The sequence below is a fragment of the Oryzias latipes genome, chromosome 17 (assembly GCF_002234675.1).
Source record: "Oryzias latipes chromosome 17, ASM223467v1".
Taxonomy (NCBI): Eukaryota; Metazoa; Chordata; class Actinopteri; order Beloniformes; family Adrianichthyidae; genus Oryzias; species Oryzias latipes.
In genome coordinates this window covers 31,050,649-31,076,373 of record NC_019875.2, presented here as the reverse complement: position 1 = coordinate 31,076,373, position 25,725 = coordinate 31,050,649, and the positions used below count along the sequence as shown (strand labels likewise).

The 25,725-nt window shown below is 53.0% G+C and overlaps 1 protein-coding gene across 3 annotated transcripts in view; it reads right to left on the bottom strand.

Moving 5' to 3' along the window:
* Positions 1-5,857: 5,857 nt before the first annotated feature.
* The window catches only part of LOC101160624 (guanine nucleotide exchange factor VAV3-like), a 59,388-nt gene continuing 39,520 nt past the window's right edge, over positions 5,858-25,725 (bottom strand). Inside the window, exons 19-28 of one of the 3 annotated variants that reach the window (XM_023965041.1) lie at positions 23,772-23,796; positions 22,806-22,936; positions 14,497-14,562; positions 14,239-14,273; positions 13,988-14,152; positions 10,851-10,938; positions 10,065-10,194; positions 8,412-8,477; positions 7,617-7,765; positions 5,858-7,210 (exon numbers count right to left, since the gene is read on the bottom strand). In XM_023965041.1, the coding sequence (XP_023820809.1) occupies positions 7,169-7,210; positions 7,617-7,765; positions 8,412-8,477; positions 10,065-10,194; positions 10,851-10,938; positions 13,988-14,152; positions 14,239-14,273; positions 14,497-14,562; positions 22,806-22,936; positions 23,772-23,796 (897 nt within the window). In that variant the 3' untranslated portion in view covers positions 5,858-7,168. The remainder of the gene's footprint in view (positions 7,211-7,616; positions 7,766-8,411; positions 8,478-10,064; positions 10,195-10,850; positions 10,939-13,987; positions 14,153-14,238; positions 14,274-14,496; positions 14,563-22,805; positions 22,937-23,771; positions 23,797-25,725) is intronic. The other 2 variants (XM_023965042.1, XM_023965043.1) reach the window with 2 other exon arrangements.

Below are 25,725 nucleotides of genomic sequence, written 5' to 3'. Positions count from 1 at the left end.
TATCTGGTTTCTTTGCTGGAATCGATGCTGCAGCTTGGTTAAACCGTGACGGCGTTTCACATGTGGCATCTGGTTTCTATGACTGACTCTAGTTTCTATGTCTGAATCTGGTATTTATGGCTAAATCTAGTTTCTATGGCTGAATCTAGTTTCTATGACTGAATCTGGTTTCTGTGGCTGAATCTAGTTTCTATGTCTGAATCTGGTTTCTATGGCTGAATCTAGTTTCTATGTCTGAATCTGGTTTCTATGGCTGAATCTAGTTTCTATGGCTGAATCTGGTTTCTATGGCTGAATCTAGTTTCTATGTCTGAATCTGGTATTTATGGCTAAATCTAGTTTCTATTTCTGAATCTGGTTTCTATATCTGAATCTGGTTTCTATGGCTGAATCTAGTTTCTATGTCTGAATCTGGTTTCTATGTCTGAATCTAGTTTCTATGGCTGAATCTGGTTTCTATGGCTGAATCTGGTTTCTATGTCTGAATCTGGTTTCTATGGCTGAATCTGGTTTCTATGGCTGAATCTGGTTTCTATGTCTGAATCTGGTTTCTATGGCTGAATCTAGTTTCTATGTGTGAATCTGGTTTCTATGGCTGAATCTGGTTTTTCTATGTTTGAATCTGGTTTCTATGGCTGAACCTGGTTTCTGTCTTAAACTGGTTTTAATGGCTGAATCTTATTTTTATTTCTGGATCTGGTTTCTTCATCTGTTTCTGGTTTTTATGGTAGAATCGATGCTGCAGCTTGGTTAAACCGTGACGGCGTTTCACATGTGGCAGAAACTCATGACGCTCTTTGTTTTGCAGCGAGCAGCAGATGAAGAGCAGAGTCGCCTCCCTCTGACTTTCACCTCAAACACTGGATTTTCCTTTTGAGCTTCAGAGAACAGAGTGGAGGCCATGGCAGAAACAGACAGCAAAGGCGAGGGGGGGGACAAAGACATGCAGAGACACTGGTGGGGGAGACAACAACGGGCACAAACACAAAGGGGAGGCAGTGACAGGGGGACAAGAAAAGAAGCACACAGAGGCCTTCATCACTAAAGGCTGCGCTGCAACAATGGTTCCCAGGTGGAGAGCAAACACACCTGAGGAGGGGAGGGCATGAAGCAGGCGGGGGGGGGGGGGGGGCATCACATGACCTCCCCATGAGCCTCAGGCAGATGCTCTGCTTCCTCCGTGATAATGACCGACCTGCTTAGCGGCGTCACGCTCCTCTGAACTGCCGCCGACCTGGACGTCTTTTCCTCTTCCTGCTCTCCAGAGCTCTGATGGACCGTACGCTTCACGCCGCCGTGACGCCGAGCCACGCCCAAATGTTGTGGGTCGGTGCTGAGCGTCTTCTCTGGGCGCCGTGGTCAGAACCGGCCGGCAGGTTCTGGACCACCAACGGGACCCAAAGAGGAACCTTTTCTACGGCAGGTCCCTTCAACAGGAGCTGCAGGCATCAAAGGAGCATCCAAACATGCCCCCCCCTCCCACAGTCAACAGGAAGTGGCTGGGGAGAGGGGGGGGGGGGGTCTCTTTGAGGATTAGGGCTTTGATCAGCAGGATCTTAATTAGAAGGGATGGAGACTCAGGAGGTTCAGCAGCATCATCCAGACAGGGAGACGGACGGTCAGGCTTTGTCCTCCACTGTGACATCAGAGATTCCTTCATCCTCATCCTTACCATCGTCATCATCATCATGGAAGTCCTAATGACGGGTCAGGGGTGGAGGCTGTCCAAACTGTGTGTTCTTTTGTGTGATTATTTTGTGTTTTTCTACAGACGGAACCATCTTCCATTTTTGTCATCAGCTCTCAGTTTCTGTGGAGATCGTCGTTAAAACACAAATAACATGTTTCTCATAGAGAGTAACATTTAGCCTGGACCTGGACCTGGACCCACCTGGACCTGGACCTGGATCCACCTGGACCTGGACCTGGACCTGGACCCACCTGGACCTGGACCCACCTGGACCTGCACCCACCTGGACCTGGGCCTGGACCTGGACCCACCTGGACCTGGACCTGGACCCACCTGGACCTGGACCTGGACCTGGACCCACCTGGACCTGGACCTGGACCCACCTGGACCTGAACCCACCTGGACCTGGACCCACCTGGACCTGGACCTGGACCCACCTGGACCTGGACCCACCTGGACCTGGACCTGGACCTGGACCAAACTGGACGTAGACCCACCTGGAACTGCACCCACCTGGACCTGGACCCACCTGGACCTGGGCCTGGACCTGGACCCACCTGGACCTGGACCTGCACCCACCTGGACCCACCTGGACCTGGACCCACCTGGACCTGGACCTAGACCTGGACCCACCTGGACCTGGACCCACCTGGACCTGGACCTGGACCTGGACCCACCTGGACCTGAACCCACCTGGACCTGGACCCACCTGGACCTGGACCTGGACCCACCTGGACCTGGACCTGGACCCACCTGGACCTGGACCTGGACTTGGACCCACCTGGACCTGGACCCACCTGGATCTGGACCCACCTGGACCTGGACCTGGACCCACCTGGACCTGGACCCACCTGGACCCACCTGGACCTGGACCCACCTGGACCTGGACCTGGACCTGGACCCAACTGGACGTGGACCCACCTGGACCTGCACCCACCTGGACCTGGACCCACCTGGACCTGGACCTGGACCCACCTGGACCTGGACCCACCTGGACCTGGACCTGGACCCACCTGGACCTGGACCCACCTGGACCTGGACCTGGACCTGGACCCACCTGGACCTGGACCTGGACCTGGACCTGGACCCACCTGGACCTGGACCAGGACCTGGACCCACCTGGACCTGGACCCACCTGGACCTGGACCTGGACCTGGACCCACCTGGACCTGAACCCACCTGGACCTGGACCTGGACCCACCTGGACCTGAACCCACCTGGACCTGGACCTGGACCTGGACCCACCTGGAACTGGACCTGGACCTGGACCCACCTGGACCTGGACCCACCTGGACATGCACCCACCTGGACCTGGACCCACCTGGGCCTGGACTTGGACCCACCTGGACCTGGACCCACCTGGACCTGGACCTGGTCCCACCTGGACCTGGACCCACCTGGACCTGGACCTGGACCCACCTGGACCTGGACCTGGACCTGGACCCACCTGGATCTGGACCCACCTGGACCTGGACCCACCTGGACCTGGACACAACTGGACGTGGACCCACCTGGACCTGGACCCACCTGGACCTGGACCTGGACCCACCTGGACCTGAACCCACCTGGACCTGAACCCACCTGGACCTGGACCTGGACCCACCTGGACCTGAACCTGGACCCACCTGGACCTGGACCTGGACCCACCTGGACCTGGACCTGGACCTGGACCCACCTGGACCTGGACCTGGACCCACCTGGATCTGGACCCACCTGGACCTGGACCTGGACCCACCTGGACCTGGACCTGGACCTGGATCTGGGCCCACCTGGACCTGGATCTGGGCCCACCTGGACCTGGACCTGGACCCACCTGGACCTGGACCTGGACCTGGATCTGGGCCCACCTGGACCTGGATCTGGGCCCACCTGGACCTGGACCCACCTGGACCTGGACCTGGACCCACCTGGACCTGGACCCACCTGGACCTGGACCTGGACCCACCTGGACCTGGACCCACCTGGACCTGGACCAACCTGGACCTGGACCTGGACCTGGACCTGGACCCACCTGGACCTGGACCTGGACCTGGACCCACCTGGACCTGGACCCACCTGGACCTGGACCTGGACCTGGACCCACCTGGACCTGAACCCACCTGGACCTGGACCTGGACCCACCTGGACCTGAACCCACCTGGACCTGGACCTGGACCCACCTGGACCTGGACCTGGACCCACCTGGACCTGGACCTGGACCTGGACCCACCTGGACCTGGACCCAGCTGGACATGCACCCACCTGGACCTGGACCCACCTGGACCTGGGCCTGGACCTGGACCCACCTGGACCTGGACCTGGACCTGGACCCACCTGGACCTGAACCCACCTGGACCTGGACCCACCTGGACCTGGACCTGGACCCACCTGGACCTGGACCCACCTGGACCTGGACGTGGACCCACCTGGACCTGGACCTGGACCCACCTGGACCTGGACCCACCTGGATCTGGACCCACCTGGACCTGGACCTGGACCCACCTGGACCCACCTGGACCTGGACCCACCTGGACCTGGACACAACTGGACGTGGACCCACCTGGACCTGGACCCACCTGGACCTGGACCTGGACCCACCTGGACCTGAACCCACCTGGACCTGAACCCACCTGGACCTGGACCTGGACCCACCTGGACCTGGACCTGGACCCACCTGGACCTGGACCTGGACCTGGACCCACCTGGACCTGGACCTGGACCCACCTGGACCTGGACCTGGACCCACCTGGATCTGGACCCACTTGGACCTGGACCTGGACCCACCTGGACCTGGACCTGGATCTGGGCCCACCTGGACCTGGATCTGGGCCCACCTGGACCTGGACCTGGACCCACCTGGACCTGGACCTGGTCTCAGACCCAAACCCTGACCTGGACTATGGACTTGACGTGTCCATATGAAACGTGGGATTTTTCCCTCCATGACGGCTGACGCTGTGGACGAAGGTCTGAGGCTTTCTTGGAAACGCTTTGGGTCAAACTGCTGCAGAACAGAAGAACCAAACTGGATCCACAGCAGCTGAAACCAAAGTGGTTTAAAAAATAGTCCAGGTGTTTTTTCAGGAAGTTAGATGTTTTTAAAAAAAGGTGTCTGAGTTTGTGCCTGTCAAGACATGTGGGGGCTGGCATGACTGAGGGGCAGTCCACCCCTCCCTGCAGAGAGAACAGAGGTCGTTTGTTTCTCCTTCCTCTTGATTCCTTCTGACCCTCTTGCTCTCCATGCTGAGGACATTGTGGAAAACCTTTTTAATGACGGAACTTGCAGAAGGTCACATGTGAGCATCTCTGACACGTCTGTCCTCATATGAGATGCTTCTTGGTCCGAAGCAGAAAGTCTGGGATGAAGAACAGTTCAGGTTCCTCTCTGAGGAGCGTTCCTCTGTTCTGGCTGCTCACTTCAATCTGCTGCTGGTTTGACGTCTTTCCACAGAATTGTGCTGCAGCTGTCGGCGTGGACGACGGGAAGCAGAACCTCCACCGTGGGAGGAGGAAGCTCCACAGGCGTGTGTTTGGATGGATTCAGACGGGAACAGGTGCTGCAGCAGTGAAAGTGGGAGGATGTGATGGAGGGGGGGCTCATGAATCCACCAAAGGCTGCAGGAAAGCCAGAAACCATCAAGCTGCAGCTTCCTGGATGGAGGATTTTCACTCCTAAACTCTGCCGCTCCACTTTACAACTGAAGCATCAGCTCTGCTTCTTTACCCCAAACTGACTCACCTGTGACTCCTCAGCCTCAAAAACCTCTCATGGTCCTGAGTCTCCTCGTGGATTCAGACTCTTTCTGAATGTGAAGTACAGAAACGTCTGGATTTAAGCCGTTCCTCTCCACCCAGATTCCAAACAGCAGCGATCCAGAAATAAGGAAAAAAAAGACTTTTAGTGAGCTTATGGGGGTGGGGGGGTGAAAGGCTCCAGTTCTCACCAAAGCTCAGTAACCCCCCCCCCCCCCCCCCCAACAAAGACGCAGAGAGGATGACCGGAGGCTGGTGGGTTAAGGAGACAAATGATGATGTAAGAGCCTCTAAAACTCAGGAAGGTGTGAAGGCTCCACCTTTACACCTTCCTGACAGAAGGGGGGGGGGGTCTAGAAAGGTTTTATGAACACTTTAGGACCTACATTTCAATATGCAAATCTTTATTTATATCCACAAATACAAACAACAAGGTTTCAAAATAAATGTTGTCTAGATTTTAATAGTCATTTAAAAATCAGTTAATTGTTAAAACTCATTCAAACTGATAATAAACACACAGAATCCTTCATACAATAATTCTATAAAAGGATTTTCATTTTATTCTTTGTCTTAATTACATTATTACAGTTTTTATCGTCATTAAATCTAAAGAAGAAAATGACTCAAACTGCGGCGTTTCTGTTTTAGTTCAGTCCAACCGTTGCTGAGGCATTTTTACATCAATGTTGGGGATAATCCTGATGTTTGCAGATGCAGCTGATGCAGCTGCTGCAAACATGCGTCAGCTGCTGCAAACATGCGTCAGCTGCTGCAAACATGCGTCAGCTGCTGCAAACATGCAGCTCATTTCTCTCATTAGTGAGCCTGTGGTGTTGGAGGAGGGAAAACAGAATTTAGAAGCACAATTCAGAGGAGGTGCTTTAGTTAAAAAGTGGTGGAGCACACAGCTCGGAGGGGGGGCTGCATCACTGAACACCCCAGTGCCACCTTTCTCTACGGTGAACAGCGGTTACATCAGTCTTGGGTCAGACTGGAAGTGAAGCAGAGTTCCAGTAAACGTCTCTAAACCTAAAATCCTCCGTTTGGGGTTTTTAGGTTTCTAATGAACGAGTTGACTTCAGCTTCTGCTCTGAGAGTTTATAACCTGCAGGAAATCTTCTGTCCAGCCGGCAGTCCTGGAAACAAGGTGAGCGTCTGCCAACCCCCCCACCCCACCCCCCCTGCAGGGTAAATGTGGGAATCAGTCATAAAGGATCATAAACTGAGCAGGAAACAAAAGAAGCACCAAACAGTAACAAGAACAAAGTATTGCCCCACAGGAAGCAATCAGGCTGTTGTTGCCCCCCACCCCCACCCCACCGGTCCATTGACCAAACATTTTAAAGTCCACCTTTTAAATGGCTGCTTCCAGCGTTTAGACACATCCCATAGGTTCTACGTTTCAGTAGAAGAAAAACCGTCAGAGCGCCGCCGCCGCCCTGCCCCCTCCCTCAGTCGGTGCTGCAGGACTAAGCCGTCCTGTCAACCATCAGGACAATAGATACAAGTGCTGTGGGGGCCAACAGAGCCATCTATCAGAGGGTGGGCGGGAAGAGAGGAAGGGCATCTAGGGGCAGCACTTGTTCCTCCATGGGGCAGATGGGGCTGCAGGACATCCAGTGACACGCCAGGAATCTCTGATGTGACAGGAAGTCCGGCGGGGGACCGTTGTCCTCTCCTTTCACGTCCGAGCGTCTGGGTTTGGAGGAACGACCGACTGAAATGACGTCACCCTCTGAGCAGTCAGTCTTCTTCATCCACGTAGGTGGAGGGAAACCAGCCCACCTGGGGGGGCACACAGAGGCATCCTTCAGCGCAGTGAAGCTCAAACATGCATCTTTAATGGCTCCTCTGGAAGTTAGGGGTCAAAACATTAACCAGAAAACTTAAAGAGGATTTCATGTAAACATCTGCAGAAAACCAAAAGGTTTGCAACAATAATTATTGATTATGCAGATCAATACATTTCTAAAGAACTGATTCACATCTTTGAGCTGCAGACCGTGGTGACGGGATTTATTCTGTTCTCATGAAAAACAGGAGAATAAAGAAGAAAAAATAGATATTTGTTCAGTTATTTAACCCCCACCAACCCAGAAAAACCCCAAACTGTAGCCCAACGTGGAGGAGGACAGGCATGTCTGCCCCCCCCTGAAGCTGCAAAGGCAGAAGAGGGAATGGGATTCTCTACCCGGCCGCCGACTTCTCCTTTCCACCAGCCGTTGGACATCTTGCTGTAGATCCGGATGACGTCTCCCTGCAGCAGCGACAGCTCGCGCGTGTCTCTGGAGCTGAAGTCGTAGCGCGCCACGGCCACGCCCACCACCCTGGGGGAGAAGACTGACACAGACGGGCTTCTGTCAGGAGGAATTTCAATACTCTAGAGGCCGATTACAGGTTACATGAAACATTCACTTGTTCATTTCTTATAAACCAAATCTCACAAATCAGGATTATGAACAAACACGGTTCAGAGTAACAATCTGCAGCTGTTCTTCTGTCATTCATGCGAGCTTCATCGTTCACTTTGGTCTTTTTTATGGAGAAACAACAAAAAACAGAGAAGAATCATGAAAGGAGATCAGGTTTAGTGGAACCCAAAGGTTTGTTTTGGGTGCAGGACAGACGGACAAACATGGATCCTCCCTCAGATTACACAGGATCATCAGAAAAGCCGACACGGGGAGGCGAGGACTCCTGCATCCTCTCAGGAACTCCCAGCTCCATCATACCAGATGGAAACCTGCTCCAGAATCCACAGAAACGAAATTCCCTTCATTTAATGTGGCTGCCCCCCCATGCTGGGAGTGAAAGCAGAGCGCTTGTTCCGCAGTCTGGGCTTTCTGCAGACAGAAAACCTAAATCCAAGCACAAACGTGAACTTCCAGCATTTCATCGGCTGAAGCGATGCCTCTAACGATGAATGCGGCAACGGCTGCTCTGCATGTCCGCAAGTGTCTGAGGAGAAGAAAAGCAGCAGCTTTACCTGACCAGAAGGGCGAGAAGCTGGGAGGAACAAAGCTGCAGCCCCCAGAAGGAACCAGAGAGAAAACTAGGGTGGAGATCATTCAGGCCGGAGCAAAGGGAGACATGGGAGAAGTTTGACGGAAAGAGGATTTGAGAGAGGGTCAAGGGGAGAAAAAGGAGATCAGTGTCAGCCAACAGAGATGTGAGCAGAGGAGCAAACATCAGACGACTGCCTCGGTTCCTCAGGTTCATGGAGAAGTCTCCGGTTTGTTCTTTAAGGGAACGTTTGACCCATCAGCAGCTCACAAAGGCCTCATGAACAGCAGACAGAGCACGTCAGCATGTACGGACAGCCTCACCACTAACTACCTCCTCCGTGCCCAATCATACGTATTCTTCTGTAAACGACATCCAGATAAATGTCTTTTTGGAAAAAGAAGCTGACTCTGCAGATTTGCTGTATGACTTCAGTTTCCCTCTTTATTTAAGGTCAACTTGGATCATTTCTTTATTTCTTTTTACATTTTTTTGCCAATTTTTTTCCCTTTAAGTTTCATTTTGATTCAGCAATCTAACATTCAACGCTGCATTTCTCCTTCTAGCTTTACATAAATGTTCTCTGTTTGCCTGAGACCCAAACAATGACATGATCTCAGTCTGTTTGTGTAGTTCTTTTCAGAGTTTTGTGTGCGGTTTGTTTCATGCTGTGTTTCGATTTCCAGATTCCAAAGCGTCCTTCGCTTCCCTGTGACTCGTGTCTGCCTGCCACAGAGGAGGACACGCAGCCCAAACTTTGTTTATGGAGGAGGACTCATCTGGGGGGGACGCTTAGCAAAGCAATGATGTATCCCAGCATGCACTGGGACAGCAGTGGGGCTGTCAGGGTATGAGTGAACGGAAGCAAAAGCAGCTTTGAAGCATGAAGCGCTGAGAGACTGACGGAGGGACGCGGTGGAATTTTGCATCCAAACAGACACAAAGAGCCTCTTTCCTTTGTTCCCGCCTTCATGCGCCCGCCTCTGCAGCGCCTGTTTCCACGCACGTCTCTTTAAGCGGAGACAGCTTCCATCTACTCCTTCAGAACAGACTGCAAACTTTTCCAAGTGTTGTGAGGAAAGTCGTGGTCCTCGGCCGGAGGTGTTCCCTCAGGTGCGTGTCAGCAGACGACTCTTTTCTTTCCTTTGCCTGGTTTTCACCTCAAACCGGAGTGAAACGTCAGAGCTGTCAGGAAAATTGTGAAGCCATCTCTAAGCTGAGCGGAGCGTGAGGTTTGGGAGCGGCAGACTCCCGGCGCTCGCCTCGGGCGAAGAGCCCTGGCTGGGATCTCCCTGCCAAGCCGAGCGAGGGAGCGGCTGCAGCTCACGCTGCACGTTCAACACTTCCTGTCTCTTTCTGGGTCTCATTTTCATTTCTCTGCACCTCCTCCATCTCTTCAAGGAATCTGTTCTTTTTTACCAAGTTCTGTCCTCCTTTGTCTCTCCTCCTTCCTTTAGTAATAATCTGAGGAGTCTTTCCTGCGTCTCCTGAAATGCAGCTCGACTTAAACTATCTATCACGTCCATTTCAGATCATATTAGTAAAAACGTTCATCTGTCAGAAGCAGGAGCTCCAGATGGAACACGCCACACGCCGTCTGAGCCTGTCAGGCAGTGAGGGGAGGGGACATACTCACCACTGCCCGCCCTGGAAATGGCCCTGGGCGTGTTTCCGTTGTCCGGTTCCCTGTAGGGAACCTGCAGAGTGGTGTCCAGGCTGCTGAAGCCCTCCTTCAGAGAGTGCTGCTTGTAGTAATCCACCAGCTCCTGAGCAAAAGCAGCAGAAGAAGACGCAGCCATTAGCATGCACGAGCAGAGGGACTGCTGACACTCATGCTGCTGATGCTCAAAAGGTCTAAAAAAAGGTTTAAAAGCGTGAAAAGTTTGGTCCGAGGGACATTTTTGACACATATTGTTCGACTTCACACAGTGAAGATCCCACTGAGCACAAAGCTTCATGATGAAGGAACATTTCTGCAGAATCCTCCATGCAGACGGGCCAGAACATGATGGTCCTGATTCTGTCCGTTACTCTGATGGACAGAACCCTCAGCCCCTTTGAGGAACCAGGCGTTTCGGATGTTCCAGGACTAACATGAGAGCATGTGACGGTCTGGAGGACACGCAGAGCTCTGTTTAAATGCTGCTTCAGCACAGACTTCGGGTCTGCAAGAGCAAAACTGTCTGTCTGGTGGTGTTCTGTCCGTGAGAATCACATCCGGCTTCCTCTTAAGGCGCCGGAAAAATGATGAAATAAGAGTTAGTTTGTGAGTCTGAGTTGGGTGGAATAAAAGGTGCAGCAAACAAGGAGCGTAGGTCTCAGATTCATGTGCTGATGTGAGAAAACAAAAGTTTCTGCTGGGTGTGAACAGGAATGCACTCATTCATGCTGTGTGCACAGGACTTCCTGTCAAAGCCTTTACCAGCACCGTCTTGAAGAGCCGACTCTCAGCGATGTAAAAGCCTCCATCCTTGGTCAGAATTTTGATGTGCTTCACCTTATCGCTGAACCTGTGGGAGATGAAGACGACATGAAGATGGACTCCAGCCAGACCCCGGTGACCTGCTGATGATCAACAAGCTGCTCGTGCTGTCAGTGACAAACTGCTAAAGAGTCCAGATGTGCAACAATGCAAGTCAGGATGTGTGGTTCTGCAAAGCTGAGGTAGAGGAGGACGACCTGCTGGAGGAGGCATCAGACATGTGGAACAGACCAGAAGGCTTCTGAACCTTCTACCTGAGGGCAGTAGGCAAAAGCGGAGGTGCAAGGGGGCAATTGTCTCCAGTAATCCTGCTTTTATCTAGAACAGGGGAGACCAAACGTTTTCGTTCAAAGGGCCAAAATCTAAATGTGATCCCGGTCTGTGGGCCAAATACAATCATTTTTTCATGTCATGAAATAACAGCAGAGAATAAAGAATATAGTTTAGTTTATTTATTTGTATTTGGTACTTTTCAAGGTAACACACATTAGTGAGACTAAAAAGTTCGTAACATTTTTCTTTGAATCTCTCGTAATCTCCCACTCTCAGCAATTAACGGCGACCCTTCGTGGCGGCCAATGTGGCGCTGACCTGGGCTGCCGAGGGCATCATGAGGGTGGCTCTCTGTGACAGAAGTTTAGATTGGAACTCCCTAGAATCTGTCTTTTGCGCCTCACCTTTGTGTTTGGATAAAACTGTCTTGTAGTGGTGGCGTATTTTGTAGTCTTTAAGGAAAAGCCACGGACTGCTGACAAAAAAGACAAACAGCCTGAGAAGAGATTTCAGGAGAAAAATAATCCTCCTGCCATATTTGTTTAAAACGCCTCTTATCCGTTTGCTACTGCCGTTGTTTCTCCATGAATGAATGGGAAAGGTTGAGGGGCTTTAACTAAACACTCCGCGGCCTCTACAGGCACGACTTGGTGGGCCAAAAGACAACCTTTAATGGGCTAAATCTGGCCCGTGGGCCCAACTTTGGGCACCCATGATCTAGAACAGTGTTTTTCAACCAGTGTGCAGTGTGCCGCGGGAAATTGCCCTCTTTAACTGATCTAAAAACATTTTTCATCTTCAGGAAATCAGCTCTTTGTTCATCCAAACAGGCCCTGATAAAAGACTGAGTAGTCAGGAATATAAAAGATCTTAAAATTACTTTTTCTTTGTGTTTATTTAATTCTATTAAAGACATTTTGATAAGGATTACGTTACCGCGATTTACCTGCAGCTAGGACAGTTTGCGGAAAAGTCCCGTCCCTTTAACTGTCTCCGCCAATCATTCTTGAAGGCTTAATCACATGTCATCAGTCTGACCAATCAGAAGTGCTTAAAGTCTTCACTTCCTTGTTCTGATTCTGCTCATAAAGTCTCTCAGTTCCAACAGAAACACCAGCTAAAGCTCGTCTTTAGCGGTGTAGCTTTCCACAGAGTCCTTTGTTAGACCGTGGAACAAGTGAACAAAACAATGAAGCTCAGAGACGCGAGTCTTTCTGCAAGTTTTCGGCAGTTTTCACACTACATCTCCCATGATGCATTGGCTTAAAGGGCCAGTGTCCCAGCGCACAATGAGTTGTCCTTGTGAAACGTCTTGAAACCACAACAAACAGTTTCTTCCTTCCACTTTTGGCTTCTCCCATCAGGGGTCGCCACAGCGAACGAGTCGCATGGTAGATTTGGCAATGTTTTACGCCGGATGCCCTTCCTGACGCAACCTTCTCAAACCGGGCTTGGAACCGGCAGAGGTAGAGAAGGGAACAACAAACAGTTTCTAAATTTTCTAATTTAACTTCATCTCTTAGAAAAAACAGCCGCAACTTCCTGCTTTTCTGGCCACAATTATCACAAAAAGGCACGTGAGATTGCGGGGGGGGCTGTCCATCAATACAGACCATGAATTTCTGCTTTTTTTTTTTTTTTTTGGATGCTGGTGTGCCATGGGATTTTTGTCAAGGTTAAAGTGTGCCGTGGCTCAAAAAAGGTTGTAAAACACTGATCTAGAAGATGTGTCCAATCCACTTACCGGTAATTAATGGAACACATTTCTGATATAGGATATTACATTTTATATTATATATTATTTTTTATATGTAATTCATATATTTGTTATAATATATTACATTATATTACATTACATTACATTATATTACATTACCTTATATTATATTGTATTATATTATATTATATTACTTTAAATTATAATATATTACTTTACACTACATTATATTATATTATATTACATTACTTTACATTATATTATATTACATTACATAACATTATATTATATTATATTACATTACATTACTTTACATTATATTATATTACATTATAATATATCATGTTATATTATGTTACTTTACATTACATTATATTATATAACTTTAAATTATATTACATTACATAACATTATAATGTATTCCTCACACAGACATGTTTGAGGTTAGTGAGTTGATTAGCAGCGGCTCAGTGCATGGAGCTCCGTTATCTCCATCATCCATCCAGATAAGGATCTTAAGCACTCAGACACTCAATTAGGATTGGAGAGTTGGACAGAAGCTGACATCAAAGTGGCCAATGAGCAGCGGTTCTGGTCCACCAGAGGAAAGGATGGTGGGTCACTGGGACCCCCTCCAGACTGCTGCCTCGATCCTAATGCTCCAATTGACAATCGTTTGGGGTCAAAAATAACAATTCTGTTCTTTTTTATGTCTCTGTTCCTTTGAGGAACAGAAAAGCGTTGATGTTCCTCAACAATCCTGTGAACCTGTCTGACTTGAGCTGCTTTGGAAGTGATGGAGGGGCCGCAGAGACTGTTCTTAGGCCTGAACAGGGCAGCAGTCCCACCCGCTGTCATCCTTTGGTTCACGTTTTAGGTATATTTTTGTGTCAGGTCTAAATTGGATTATTGATTTGGGGTTTTGTGCCTTTGGGCCTCACACCAGAACCGGTTCTTTTGGCAGAAGTGCTGAAAGCTTCAGCCTTGGTTCCTATTGAAGGTGGTGATTCGGACCCTCTGTGTTCACAGCGTTTAATGAAAGATCAGGAGACGTCATGCAGACACAAAGGAAGACAGAGGGACTCACTTTATGCTGATGGCGTATTCATTACACTCTTTACTTCTGTGTCGGATCAGATAGGTTCCGTTTTCCTGGTTGAGGAGCTCCACCTCCGCCTGGTATCTCTCCAGAGGGCCTGCAAACCTGAACCATCCATGAACAACTACTACACTTACAATGCCATCAATCATCCTGAACATGAAGATGACAACATCCCATACTGTCAATCACATGGCGTGACCAGTAAACGGATCTTTTCCGGCTCCGGCTCTACTTACCAGAGCTGGCCGGAGTAATCCACGGGTTTTGGAACCTGGAATAAAAAAAAAGAAGTTCTGTTTGGGAGTCAATGCAGAGGATGGAGGTCGTTTGTGGTCACATGAGATTCAAGACCCGTCCAGTGACTAAATTACGCCTCCAGCAGCAAAAGCATTCCATTCAAAGCAGCGTGTTTCTGTTCCAGGACGGCAGGAGGAGCTTCTGCCTCAGTGGTCTGTGATGGCAGTAAATGGATGTGAATGAGGACGCTCACTTACACATGGACAAGGCCTCACAGCGTCGCTTGGAAAGAAGCCAGTCTTACTTGTCGCCAGAATTTTGCCCTGCAAAGGCAACAGCTTGTTAATGGGAGCAACCACTCCTCTTCCTCCCTGCTCCTCTTCCTCGTCCCCTCCCACTCTCCTTTCAGTAAATCCTCAGCAATTAGCGCACAACAAGCGGTGCATCTAATTTGCAGCCCAAGTTAATTATGGTTGAAACTCTGCTGGCAGTTGGATTTGTGCTGCATCCAAACAACTCTAACGCTAAATGGCTTCCAGGGGCCAGCCTGCAACAGTGCAGCCTTCATGGCTTCCAGGGGCCAGCCTGCAGCAGTGCAACCTTTATGGCTTCCAGGGGCCAGCCTGCAACAGTGCAGCCTTCATGGCTTCCAGGGGCCGGCCTGCAGCAGTGCAGCCTTCATGGCTTCCAGGGGCCGGCCTGCAGCAGTGCAGCCTTTATGGTTTCCAGGGGCCAGCCTGCAACAGTGCAGCCTTCATGGCTTCCAGGGGCCGGCCTGCAGCAGTGCAGCCTTCATGGCATCCAGGGGCCAGCCTGCAGCAGTGCAGCCTTTATGGCTTCCAGGGGCCAGCCTGCAACAGTGCAGCCTTCATGGCTTCCAGGGGCCAGCCTGCAGCAGTGCAGCCTTTATGGCTTCCAGGGGCCAGCCTGCAACAGTGCAGCCTTCATGGCTTCCAGGGGCCAGCCTTCAACAGTGCAGCCTTCATGGCTTCCTGGGGCCAGCCTGCACCAGTGCAGCCTTCATGGCTTCCAGGGGCCAGCCTGCAACAGTGCAGCCTTCATGGCTTCCAGGGGCCAGCCTGCACCAGTGCAGCCTTTATGGCTTCCAGGGGCCAGCCTGCAACAGTGCAGCCTTCATGGCTTCCAGGGGCCGGCCTGCAGCAGTGTAGCCTTTATGGCTTCCAGGGGCCAGCCTGCACCAGTGCAGCCTTCATGGCTTCCAGGGGCCAGCCTGCAACAGTGCAGCCTTCATGGCTTCCAGGGGCCGGTCTGCAGCAGTGCAGCCTTTATGGCTTCCAGGGGCCAGCCTGCAACAGTGCAGCCTTCATGGCTTCCAGGTGCCGGCCTGCAGCAGTGCAGCCTATATGGCTTCCAGGGACAAGCTTGCAACAGTGCAGCCTTCATGGCTTCCAGGGGCCGGCCTGCAGCAGTGTAGCCTTTATGGCTTCCAGGGGCCAGCTTGCAACAGTGCAGCCTTCATGGCTTCCAGGGGCCGGCCTGCAGCAGTGTAGCCTTTATGGCTTCCAGGGGCCAGCCTGCACCAGTGCAGCCTTCATGGCTTCCAGGGGCCAGCCTGCAACAGTGCAGCCTTCATGGCTTCCAGGGGCCAGCCTGCAACAGTGCAGCCTTCATGGCTTCCAGGGGCCGGCCTGCAGCAGTGCAGCCTTTATGGCTTCCAGGGGCCAACCTGCAACAGTGCAGCCTTCATGGCTTCCAGGGGCCAGCCTGCAGCAGTGCAGCCTTTATGGCTTCCAGGGGCCAGCCTGCAACAGTGCAGCCTTCATGGCTTCCAGGGGCCAGCCTGCAACAGTGCAGCCTTCATGGCTTCCAGGGGCCAGCCTGCAACAGTGCAGCCTTCATGGCTTCCAGGGGCCGGCCTGCACCAGTGCAGCCTTTATGGCTTCCAGGGGCCAGCCTGCAACAGTGCAGCCTTCATGGCTTCCAGGGGCTGGCCTGCAGCAGTGCAACCTTTATGGCTTCCAGGGGCCAGCCTGCACCAGTGCAGCCTTCATGGCTTCCAGGGGCCAGCCTGCAACAGTGCAGCCTTTATGGCTTCCAGGGGCCGGCCTGCACCAGTGCAGCCTTTATGGCTTTCAGGGGCCAGCCTGCAGCAGTGCAGCCTTTATGGCTTCCAGGGGCCAGCCTGCAACAGTGCAGCCTTTATGGCTTCCAGGGGCCAGCCTGCAACAGTGCAGCCTTCATGGCTTCCAGGTGCCGGCCTGCAGCAGTGCAGCCTATATGCCTTCCAGGGCCAGCTTGCAACAGTGCAGCCTTCATGGCTTCCAGGGGCCGGCCTGCAGCAGTGTAGCCTTTATGGCTTCCAGGGGCCAGCCTGCACCAGTGCAGCCTTCATGGCTTCCAGGGGCCAGCCTGCAACAGTGCAGCCTTCATGGCTTCCAGGGGCCAGCCTGCAACAGTGCAGCCTTCATGGCTTCCAGGGGCCGGCCTGCAGCAGTGCAGCCTTTATGGCTTCCAGGGGCCAACCTGCAACAGTGCAGCCTTCATGGCTTCCAGGGGCCAGCCTGCAGCAGTGCAGCCTTTATGGCTTCCAGGGGCCAGCCTGCAACAGTGCAGCCTTCATGGCTTCCAGGGGCCAGCCTGCAGCAGTGCAGCCTTTATGGCTTCCAGGGGCCAGCCTGCAAAAGTGCAGCCTTCATGGCTTCCAGGGGCCAGCCTGCAACAGTGCAGCCTTCATGGCTTCCAGGGGCCAGCCTGCACCAGTGCAGCCTTCATGGCTTCCAGGGGCCAGCCTGCAACAGTGCAGCCTTCATGGCTTCCAGGGGCCAGCCTGCACCAGTGCAGCCTTTATGGCTTCCAGGGGCCAGCCTGCACCAGTGCAGCCTTTATGGCTTCCAGGGGCCAGCCTGCACCAGTGCAGCCTTCATGGCTTCCAGGGGCCAGCCTGCAACAGTGCAGCCTTCATGGCTTCCAGGGGCCAGCCTGCAGCAGTGCAGCCTTCATGGCTTCCAGGGGCCGGCCTGCAACAGTGCAGCCTTTATGGCTTCTAGGGGCCGGCACGCAGCAGTGCAGCCTTTATGGCTTCCAGGGGCCAGCCTGCAACAGTGCAGCCTTCATGGCTTCCAGGGGCCAGCCTGCAACAGTGCAGCCTTTATGGCTTCCAGGGGCCAGCCTGCAGCAGTGCAGCCTTTATGGCTTCCAGGGGCCAACCTGCAACAGTGCAGCCTTCATGGCTTCCAGGGGCCGGCCTGCAACAGTGCAGCCTTTATGGCTTCCAGGGGCCAGCCTGCAGCAGTGCAGCCTTTATGGCTTCCAGGGGCCGGCCTGCAACAGTGCAGCCTTCATGGCTTCCAGGGGCCGGCCTGCAGCAGTGCAGCCTTTATGGCTTCCAGGGGCCAGCCTGCAGCAGTGCAGCCTTTATGGCTTCCAGGGGCCAGCCTGCAACAGTGCAGCCTTTATGGCTTCCAGGGGCCAGCCTGCACCAGTGCAGCCTTTATGGCTTTCAGGGGCCAGCCTGCAGCAGTGCAGCCTTTATGGCTTCCAGGGGCCAGCCTGCAACAGTGCAGCCTCTATGGCTTCCAGGGGCCGGCCTGCAACAGTGCAGCCTTTATGGCTTCCAGGGGCCAGCCTGCAACAGTGCAGCCTTTATGGCTTCCAGGGGCCGGCCTGCAGCAGTACAGCCTTTATGGCTTTCAGGGGCCGGCCTGCAGCAGTGCAGCCTTCATGGCTTCCAGGGGCCAGCCTGCAGCAGTGCAGCCTTCATGGCTTCCAGGGGCCAGCCTGCAGCAGTGCAGCCTTTATGGCTTCCAGGGGCCAGCCTGCAGCAGTGCAGCTTTTATGGCTTCCAGGGGCCAGCCTGCAGCAGTGCAGCCTTTATGGCTTCCAGGGGCCAGCCTGCAACAGTGCAGCCTTCATGGCTTCCAGGGGCCGGCCTGCAACAGTGCAGCCTTTATGGCTTCCAGGGGCCAGCCTGCAGCAGTGCAGCCTTTATGGCTTCCAGGGGCCGGCCTGCAACAGTGCAGCCTTCATGGCTTCCAGGGGCCGGCCTGCAGCAGTGCAGCCTTTATGGCTTCCAGGGGCCAGCCTGCAGCAGTGCAGCCTTCATGGCTTCCAGGTGCCGGCCTGCAGCAGTGCAGCCTATATGGCTTCCAGGGCCAGCTTGCAACAGTGCAGCCTTCATGGCTTCCAGGGGCCGGCCTGCAGCAGTGTAGCCTTTATGGCTTCCAGGGGCCAGCCTGCACCAGTGCAGCCTTCATGGCTTCCAGGGGCCAGCCTGCAACAGTGCAGCCTTCATGGCTTCCAGGGGCCAGCCTGCAACAGTGCAGCCTTCATGGCTTCCAGGGGCCGGCCTGCAGCAGTGCAGCCTTTATGGCTTCCAGGGGCCAACCTGCAACAGTGCAGCCTTCATGGCTTCCAGGGGCCAGCCTGCAGCAGTGCAGCCTATATGGCTTCCAGGGCCAGCTTGCAACAGTGCAGCCTTCATGGCTTCCAGGGGCCGGCCTGCAGCAGTGTAGCCTTTATGGCTTCCAGGGGCCAGCCTGCACCAGTGCAGCCTTCATGGCTTCCAGGGGCCAGCCTGCAACAGTGCAGCCTTCATGGCTTCCAGGGGCCAGCCTGCAACAGTGCAGCCTTCATGGCTTCCAGGGGCCGGCCTGCAGCAGTGCAGCCTTTATGGCTTCCAGGGGCCAACCTGCAACAGTGCAGCCTTCATGGCTTCCAGGGGCCAGCCTGCAGCAGTGCAGCCTTTATGGCTTCCAGGGGCCAGCCTGCAACAGTGCAGCCTTCATGGCTTCCGGGGGCCAGCCTGCAGCAGTGCAGCCTTTATGGCTTCCAGGGGCCAGCCTGCAACAGTGCAGCCTTCATGGCTTCCAGGGGCCAGCCTGCAACAGTGCAGCCTTCATGGCTTCCAGGGGCCAGCCTGCACCAGTGCAGCCTTTATGGCTTCCAGGGGCCAGCCTGCACCGGTGCAGCCTTTATGGCTTCCAGGGGCCAGCCTGCAGCAGTGCAGCCTTTATGGCTTCCAGGGGCCAGCCTGCAGCAGTGCAGCCTTTATGGCTTCCAGGGGCCAACCTGCAACAGTGCAGCCTTCATGGCTTCCAGGGGCCGGCCTGCAACAGTGCAGCCTTTATGGCTTCCAGGGGCCAGCCTGCAGCAGTGCAGCCTTTATGGCTTCCAGGGGCCGGCCTGCAACAGTGCAGCCTTCATGGCTTCCAGGGGCCGGCCTGCAGCAGTGCAGCCTTTATGGCTTCCAGGGGCCAGCCTGCAGCAGTGCAGCCTTTATGGCTTCCAGGGGCCAGCCTGCAACAGTGCAGCCTTTATGGCTTCCAGGGGCCGGCCTGCACCAGTGCAGCCTTTATGGCTTTCAGGGGCCAGCCTGCAGCAGTGCAGCCTTTATGGCTTCCAGGGGCCAGCCTGCAACAGTGCAGCCTCTATGGCTTCCAGGGGCCGGCCTGCAACAGTGCAGCCTTTATGGCTTCCAGGGGCCAGCCTGCAACAGTGCAGCCTTTATGGCTTCCAGGGGCCAGCCTGCAGCAGTGCAGCCTTTATGGCTTCCAGGGGCCGGCCTGCAGCAGTGCAGCCTTTATGGCTTTCAGGGGCCGGCCTGCAGCAGTGCAGCCTTCATGGCTTCCAGGGGCCAGCCTGCAGCAGTGCAGCCTTCATGGCTTCCAGGGGCCAGCCTGCAGCAGTGCAGCTTTTATGGCTTCCAGGGGCCAGCCTGCAACAGTGCAGCCTTTATGGCTTCCAGGGGCCGGCCTGCAGCAGTGCAGCCTTTATGGCTTTCAGGGGCCGGCCTGCAGCAGTGCAGCCTTTATGGCTTTCAGGGGCCGGCCTGCAGCAGTGCAGCCTTTATGGCTTCCAGGGGCCAGCCTGCAACAGTGCAGCCTTTATGGCTTCCAGGGGCCGGCCTGCAACAGTGCAGCCTTTATGGCTTCCAGGGGCCAGCCTGCACCAGTGCAGCCTTTATGGCTTTCAGGGGCCAGCTGCAACAGTGCAGCTTTTATGGCTTCCAGGGGCCAGCCTGCACCAATGCAGCCTTTATGGCTTCCAGGGGCCAGCCTGCAGCAGTGCAGCCTTCATGGCTTCCAGGGGCCAGCCTGCAGCAGTGCAGCCTTTATGGCTTCCAGGGGCCGGCCTGCAGCAGTGCAGCCTTTATGGCTTCCAGGGGCCAGCCTGCAGCAGTGCAGCCTTTATGGCTTCCAGGGGCCAGCCTGCAACAGTGCAGCCTTCATGGCTTCCAGGGGCCGGCCTGCAGCAGTGCAGCCTTCATGGCTTCCAGGGGCCAGCCTGCAGCAGTGCAGCCTTTATGGCTTCCAGGGGCCGGCCTGCAGCAGTGCAGCCTTTATGGCTTCCAGGGGCCGGCCTGCAGCAGTGCAGCCTTTATGGCTTTCAGGGGCCGGCCTGCAGCAGTGCAGCCTTTATGGCTTTCAGGGGCCGGCCTGCAGCAGTGCAGCCTTTATGGCTTCCAGGGGCCAGCCTGCACCAGTGCAGCCTTTATGGCTTTCAGGGGCCAGCTGCAACAGTGCAGCCTTTATGGCTTCCAGGGGCCAGCCTGCACCAGTGCAGCCTTTATGGCTTCCAGGGGCCAGCCTGCAGCAGTGCAGCCTTCATGGCTTCCAGGGGCCAGCCTGCAGCAGTGCAGCCTTTATGGCTTCCAGGGGCCGGCCTGCAGCAGTGCAGCCTTTATGGCTTCCAGGGGCCAGCCTGCAGCAGTGCAGCCTTTATGGCTTCCAGGGGCCAGCCTGCAACAGTGCAGCCTTCATGGCTTCCAGGGGCCAGCCTGCAGCAGTGCAGCCTTTACAGAGAAAACTGCACATTTGTTCAGCAAACGAGAGAGCCAGGCTGACCTCTGGATGGATGCTGGAGTTTATTTCCGGAGCTAAAGCTCTGTGCAGATCATCATTCTGTGGACAGTGATGTGGATGCAACGCCAACCGTCCAGACCCCCCCCCCCCCCCCCCCAACTCCTCTTTTAGGGTATGAAAAGCTTTTTGGGGCTCTGGCACTAATTCGATTGGAAAGCAAATCTTTACTCATCTTTCTGATTTATTCTGCGTAATATCATTTCATCAGAGCCGTACAGTATTTGTTCTGCTTTGGATAAGCGTATGATAAAGATTAAACTTATTACTCTGTTGGCATAAACAGGCAGGAGCCAAAGGATCAAATGAAATTACAGTGATTGATTGTATTGTCCTGCCAAGGGGATGGAGGATAATTGCCTTCTGGGTAACAGGGGGGGTGAATCCTCCACGTCCTGTAATTCCATCCTCCGGCGCCGCCGGGGAAGCTGAAGATGAAAGTTCCCCTGGAGTTTTCATGGTAAACAAAGAGGGCTCTCTTCAGGTTCCTTATGTTAAAAATGCTCATATTTGCAGCTATTAGTCAGCAGACTGGCTGACATGAGACTAAACACTTTGAGAGTTTCAACTGTTCTAACCTTGATGTCATTAGTGAAGCTTTTCCAGCTGTGGAAATGCTCCCACATAATCAGCACAGCATCAGAACTTTGAAGGTGTCCAAACAGATTCTCCTCAAGTTGAAAGTGTGAGTGGTAAAACGTCGGACCCCTCTCTTCAACAAATGAGCAGCTGCTGCTTTTTAGACATAACCTAGGATGCAGGAAGAAACGACCCGGCGTTCGCTGACGGGAAGGAATTCATGAAGGACGAACACCTGATCAGCTGATCCACCTCCAGTTTTTGTTAGTTACTGACATCTAGTGGTGTAACTTATACATTACTACCAAACAAGAAGAAACATAAACATCCACTTTTTCAGTTTCACCTTCTAAAATGTAAACAGCGATCAGGCTCAACGATGCATACATTACTTCATATTGTAATAAAATGCTTCATGGTGACTTCAAAGGCCATCAGCTGCTGTAGTTCCTCACAGGAACAACGCATTGTCCCTCTCATGCACGTGCTGTTACTACGGCAACACGCTGTGCCATCAGCTCTGCTGCATGACATTTGCTCTGTATCGGTCCGGCTTACAGGAAGGCTCCTCACATTATTGCGCCCACCCAACACAAAGCTCAGGCTGACTGCCCTCAGGAAACCCCTGCCATCCGACTGGAGGAGGACACGCCCTCCATGGAGGGAACAGCAGGTCCACCTCCATCCTCTCTGGGACAGAGACGCTCCATCGGCTGCTGAAGGACTTCCCAAAACCAGAAGCAGAACTTGTAGAACTGCTCTCAGTCACCTGACTGATCACCAGATCAGTCAATGATGTGATCCAGCAGAAAGAATCTGTTCAGACATTCCCCCCCCATCTGACACTGGAAGTCAGACGTCCTGACCATCGACTGTATAACAGAACTGGACTGAGCGAGTGTCACGTCATCCTCTCCTCGGGAGGACGGACCACGTAGGTGGTCGATATGGGCGCCAAAATAATTGATGACTTTGTTGATTTGCACGTTTTACCTTTTCAGGGTGTGAATTGAAAAGGCTCACCTGCACTCAGGATGAGGGGCGGGGCTTGGCTTGCTTATTTTTGTTGACTGCTCTTTGACCCACTTTGGCCCCCCGTCTGCCCCCCGTTATTCAGACTTCTACACGGCTGTTGCTTGTGTGGAAAAACTGACAGCTAAGCGACTCACCTGCCACCAGGAGCTGTGCACGTCTGCAAAGATCAGCTCCATCACGTCCCCTGCGTGGAAGCTCAGGGGGGGCCCACACTGCGGACAGGGGACGCCGCTGTAGTCTCTGATAGCGACCATCCGAGGTAAACCTGGAACAAAAATGCCAACATCAGTATGAGTCTCAAAACGGACGTCACCTGAAGAAAGACGGGAAATGAAGAATGTGACCACAAAGAAAAAGAATTTCCTGGTATTTCTGAAGCAGAGTGATGGAGATCTAGAGACTGAACCGTTCATGACCTCCTCTCTAAACCAGGGCTGTCAAATCGCTCAGGGGCCAAAATCCAAAACACGGGCCGAACAAATTCCTTTTTTGGTTCTGTAAAATTACCAGAGCGCCGTACCAACATCAGTCTTCTCAGCAAAGTGTGTATTTGATGTTTGTCTCATGGCGCCGTTTTAGATTCTATTTCTTCATTCCAAACACATTCGCTCCACTAGGAGACCAGCGGCTTTACCACTGATGTCAGAAACATTTGTTCTTCCTCCAATCAAGGTCAAGCGTTCATCAGGTCAGCTGAAGCATTGCATTATGGGATCTGTAGTGAAAATGTTATCAGTGCTACATTTCACTGGGCCATTAATAACCCAAATAATAAATGATCTTTGGGGCCGTATATGATAAGATGGGGGGCTGCATGTGGCCCGGGGCCTCGACTTTGACACGTCCTCCAAGCCCATAAGAACCGTTGGTGACCGAGGGTCAGGTAAACTACCTACACGGCTAAAATAAGGCAGATGTAGACCCCATCGCAGCTAAACCCCCCCCCAGACTGCCCCCAGATGCACCCCCCACCAGCTAGCTTTGTGGGGAACAGTCAGATGCTGAATGTTCAGGCATTATGGGATGGCTCGTTCCTGTTGTCAAGCACATTTTCCAGCCACTGTTGTTGAGTCTTCCGGGTGAAGAGCCAGAATACTGACCTGCGTCTGGAGCTGCTGCATTTTCCTGTGGATGAGGAAACAAGAGAGAAGAAGATGATCAAAGTGGAGAAGCGGGTTCGGGTTTCTGGTCAGGGTCAAAGTGACCCAAACAGAGTCTGTCTGCCCTCTTCACACTTTTAATAACTGCTGTTGAATATCCTAATGATCCTCCCTTCAGTCACACTGAGCAATCTGGAAGGTTCTCCCGTTGGTGTGTATCTCCTCACTAAAGCCACATTCTGGGCTGCAGAACCTCAAAGGAGCCGGAACGTATTTTCTGACCTTTGCTGGTCGTTTCAGAGTTTCCAGCGCTCTGCTGCAGCATTTGTGAAGACTGGGAGCAGACAGATCTGCTGCTCTTCCAGATGTAGGTGGAGCTGCTGAAGGCTCCTCCGTTAGGCTGATGTTCCACTTCAGCAAAATAAAAATAGGTTTGTGCCTTCACACACATGGAAGCTTTGGGAGGATGATGCAGTCTTATGTAAGAAACTCAAAGACATTTCTCAACAGGACAAAGACAAATAAGAAGCTCAGGTAAAGATGGTGAGTCTGGTAATTATGATGACGACACACTGCTGCTGTGCTGCAGAGACATAAGCGACACAAACTTCCTCTGAGTCATGTCACACGGATGAGCTGTGAAGGAACCTGCAGCAAAGTCTAAACAAACTTTCCATGAATGCAGGTTGTTCTGCCACAGAAGACATCCCATAATTTATACTGACGAGTATGACAAGCTGAAGTTCGAGAGGCAGAAATGATAGGAGTCCTTTTAATTCATTCAATCTTTATGATTCGCTCAGAGGTTTTGAACGGCAACGTCAGACTCAACACTTTCTACTCGCCGTTTTTGGTCTGGTGGAGGCAGCAGAGCGGTTGCTGAAAAGACTATGAAGACGTCCGATACGTGTTTGTGACGTATAGATCGGGCGGCCGTGGTGCAGCGGTAGGGCGGTCGACCCATGCATGGGTGAATGGGACTGTGTCTGTAAAGCACTTTGGGCCTTGGATGTAGAAAAGCGCTCTATAAATATACGCCATTTAAGTCTGAAGCCAGCCTTAGATTGACTTCTTTTCTTTTGGAAGTGTACCTAGTTGTTATACAACAAACTAAAACTGTTGGCGAGTCTCGTTTTGTCCTGGATAGTAAATCCAGCAGGAGCTCCTCCTCTGAGGAGTTTCTACAGAACAAAGACCAGCTGGTCTGACGGAGTTTTGATGTTCAGGTCTGTGAGAGTCAAGCAAAAACATACGGCTTCATCAAATATAAAAATACTGAAGATACTGAAAGAGTATTTGTCTTAGTTTGCTGTTTTAGTATGGAACCGTTTCTGTAGCATAATTAAAAATAAAAGTCAAAACCAGAAATGCTTTTTCATTTTCAAAATAAAGCTGCATTTTTTGACTCAAAATTAAAATGAAAAAGCAATCCACCAAATGCTTTTTCATTTCCGTGCAGCAGCACGCATGCAGCAGCACGCATCCAGCAGCACGCATCCAGCAGCATGCATGCAGAAGCACACATGCAGCAGCACACATGCAGCAGCAAACATGCAGCAGCAAACATGCAGCAGCAAACATTCAGCAGCACGCATGCAGCAGCAAACATGCAAAAGCACGCATCCAGCAGCACACATGCAGCAGCACGCCTCCAGCAGCACGCATCCAGCAGCACACATGCAGCAGCACGCCTCCAGCAGCACGCATGCAGCAGCACGCCTCCAGCAGCACGCATCCAGCAGCACGCATCCAGCAGCACGCATGCAGCAGCATGCATGCAGCAACACACACGCAGCAGCAACCGTTCAGCAGCACGCATCCAGTAGCACGCATCCAGCAGCACGCATGCAGAAGCACGCACGCAGCAGCACACATGCAGCAGCACTCATGCAGCAGCACACATGCAGCATCACACACGCAGCAGCAAACATGCAGCAGCAAACATGCAAAAGCA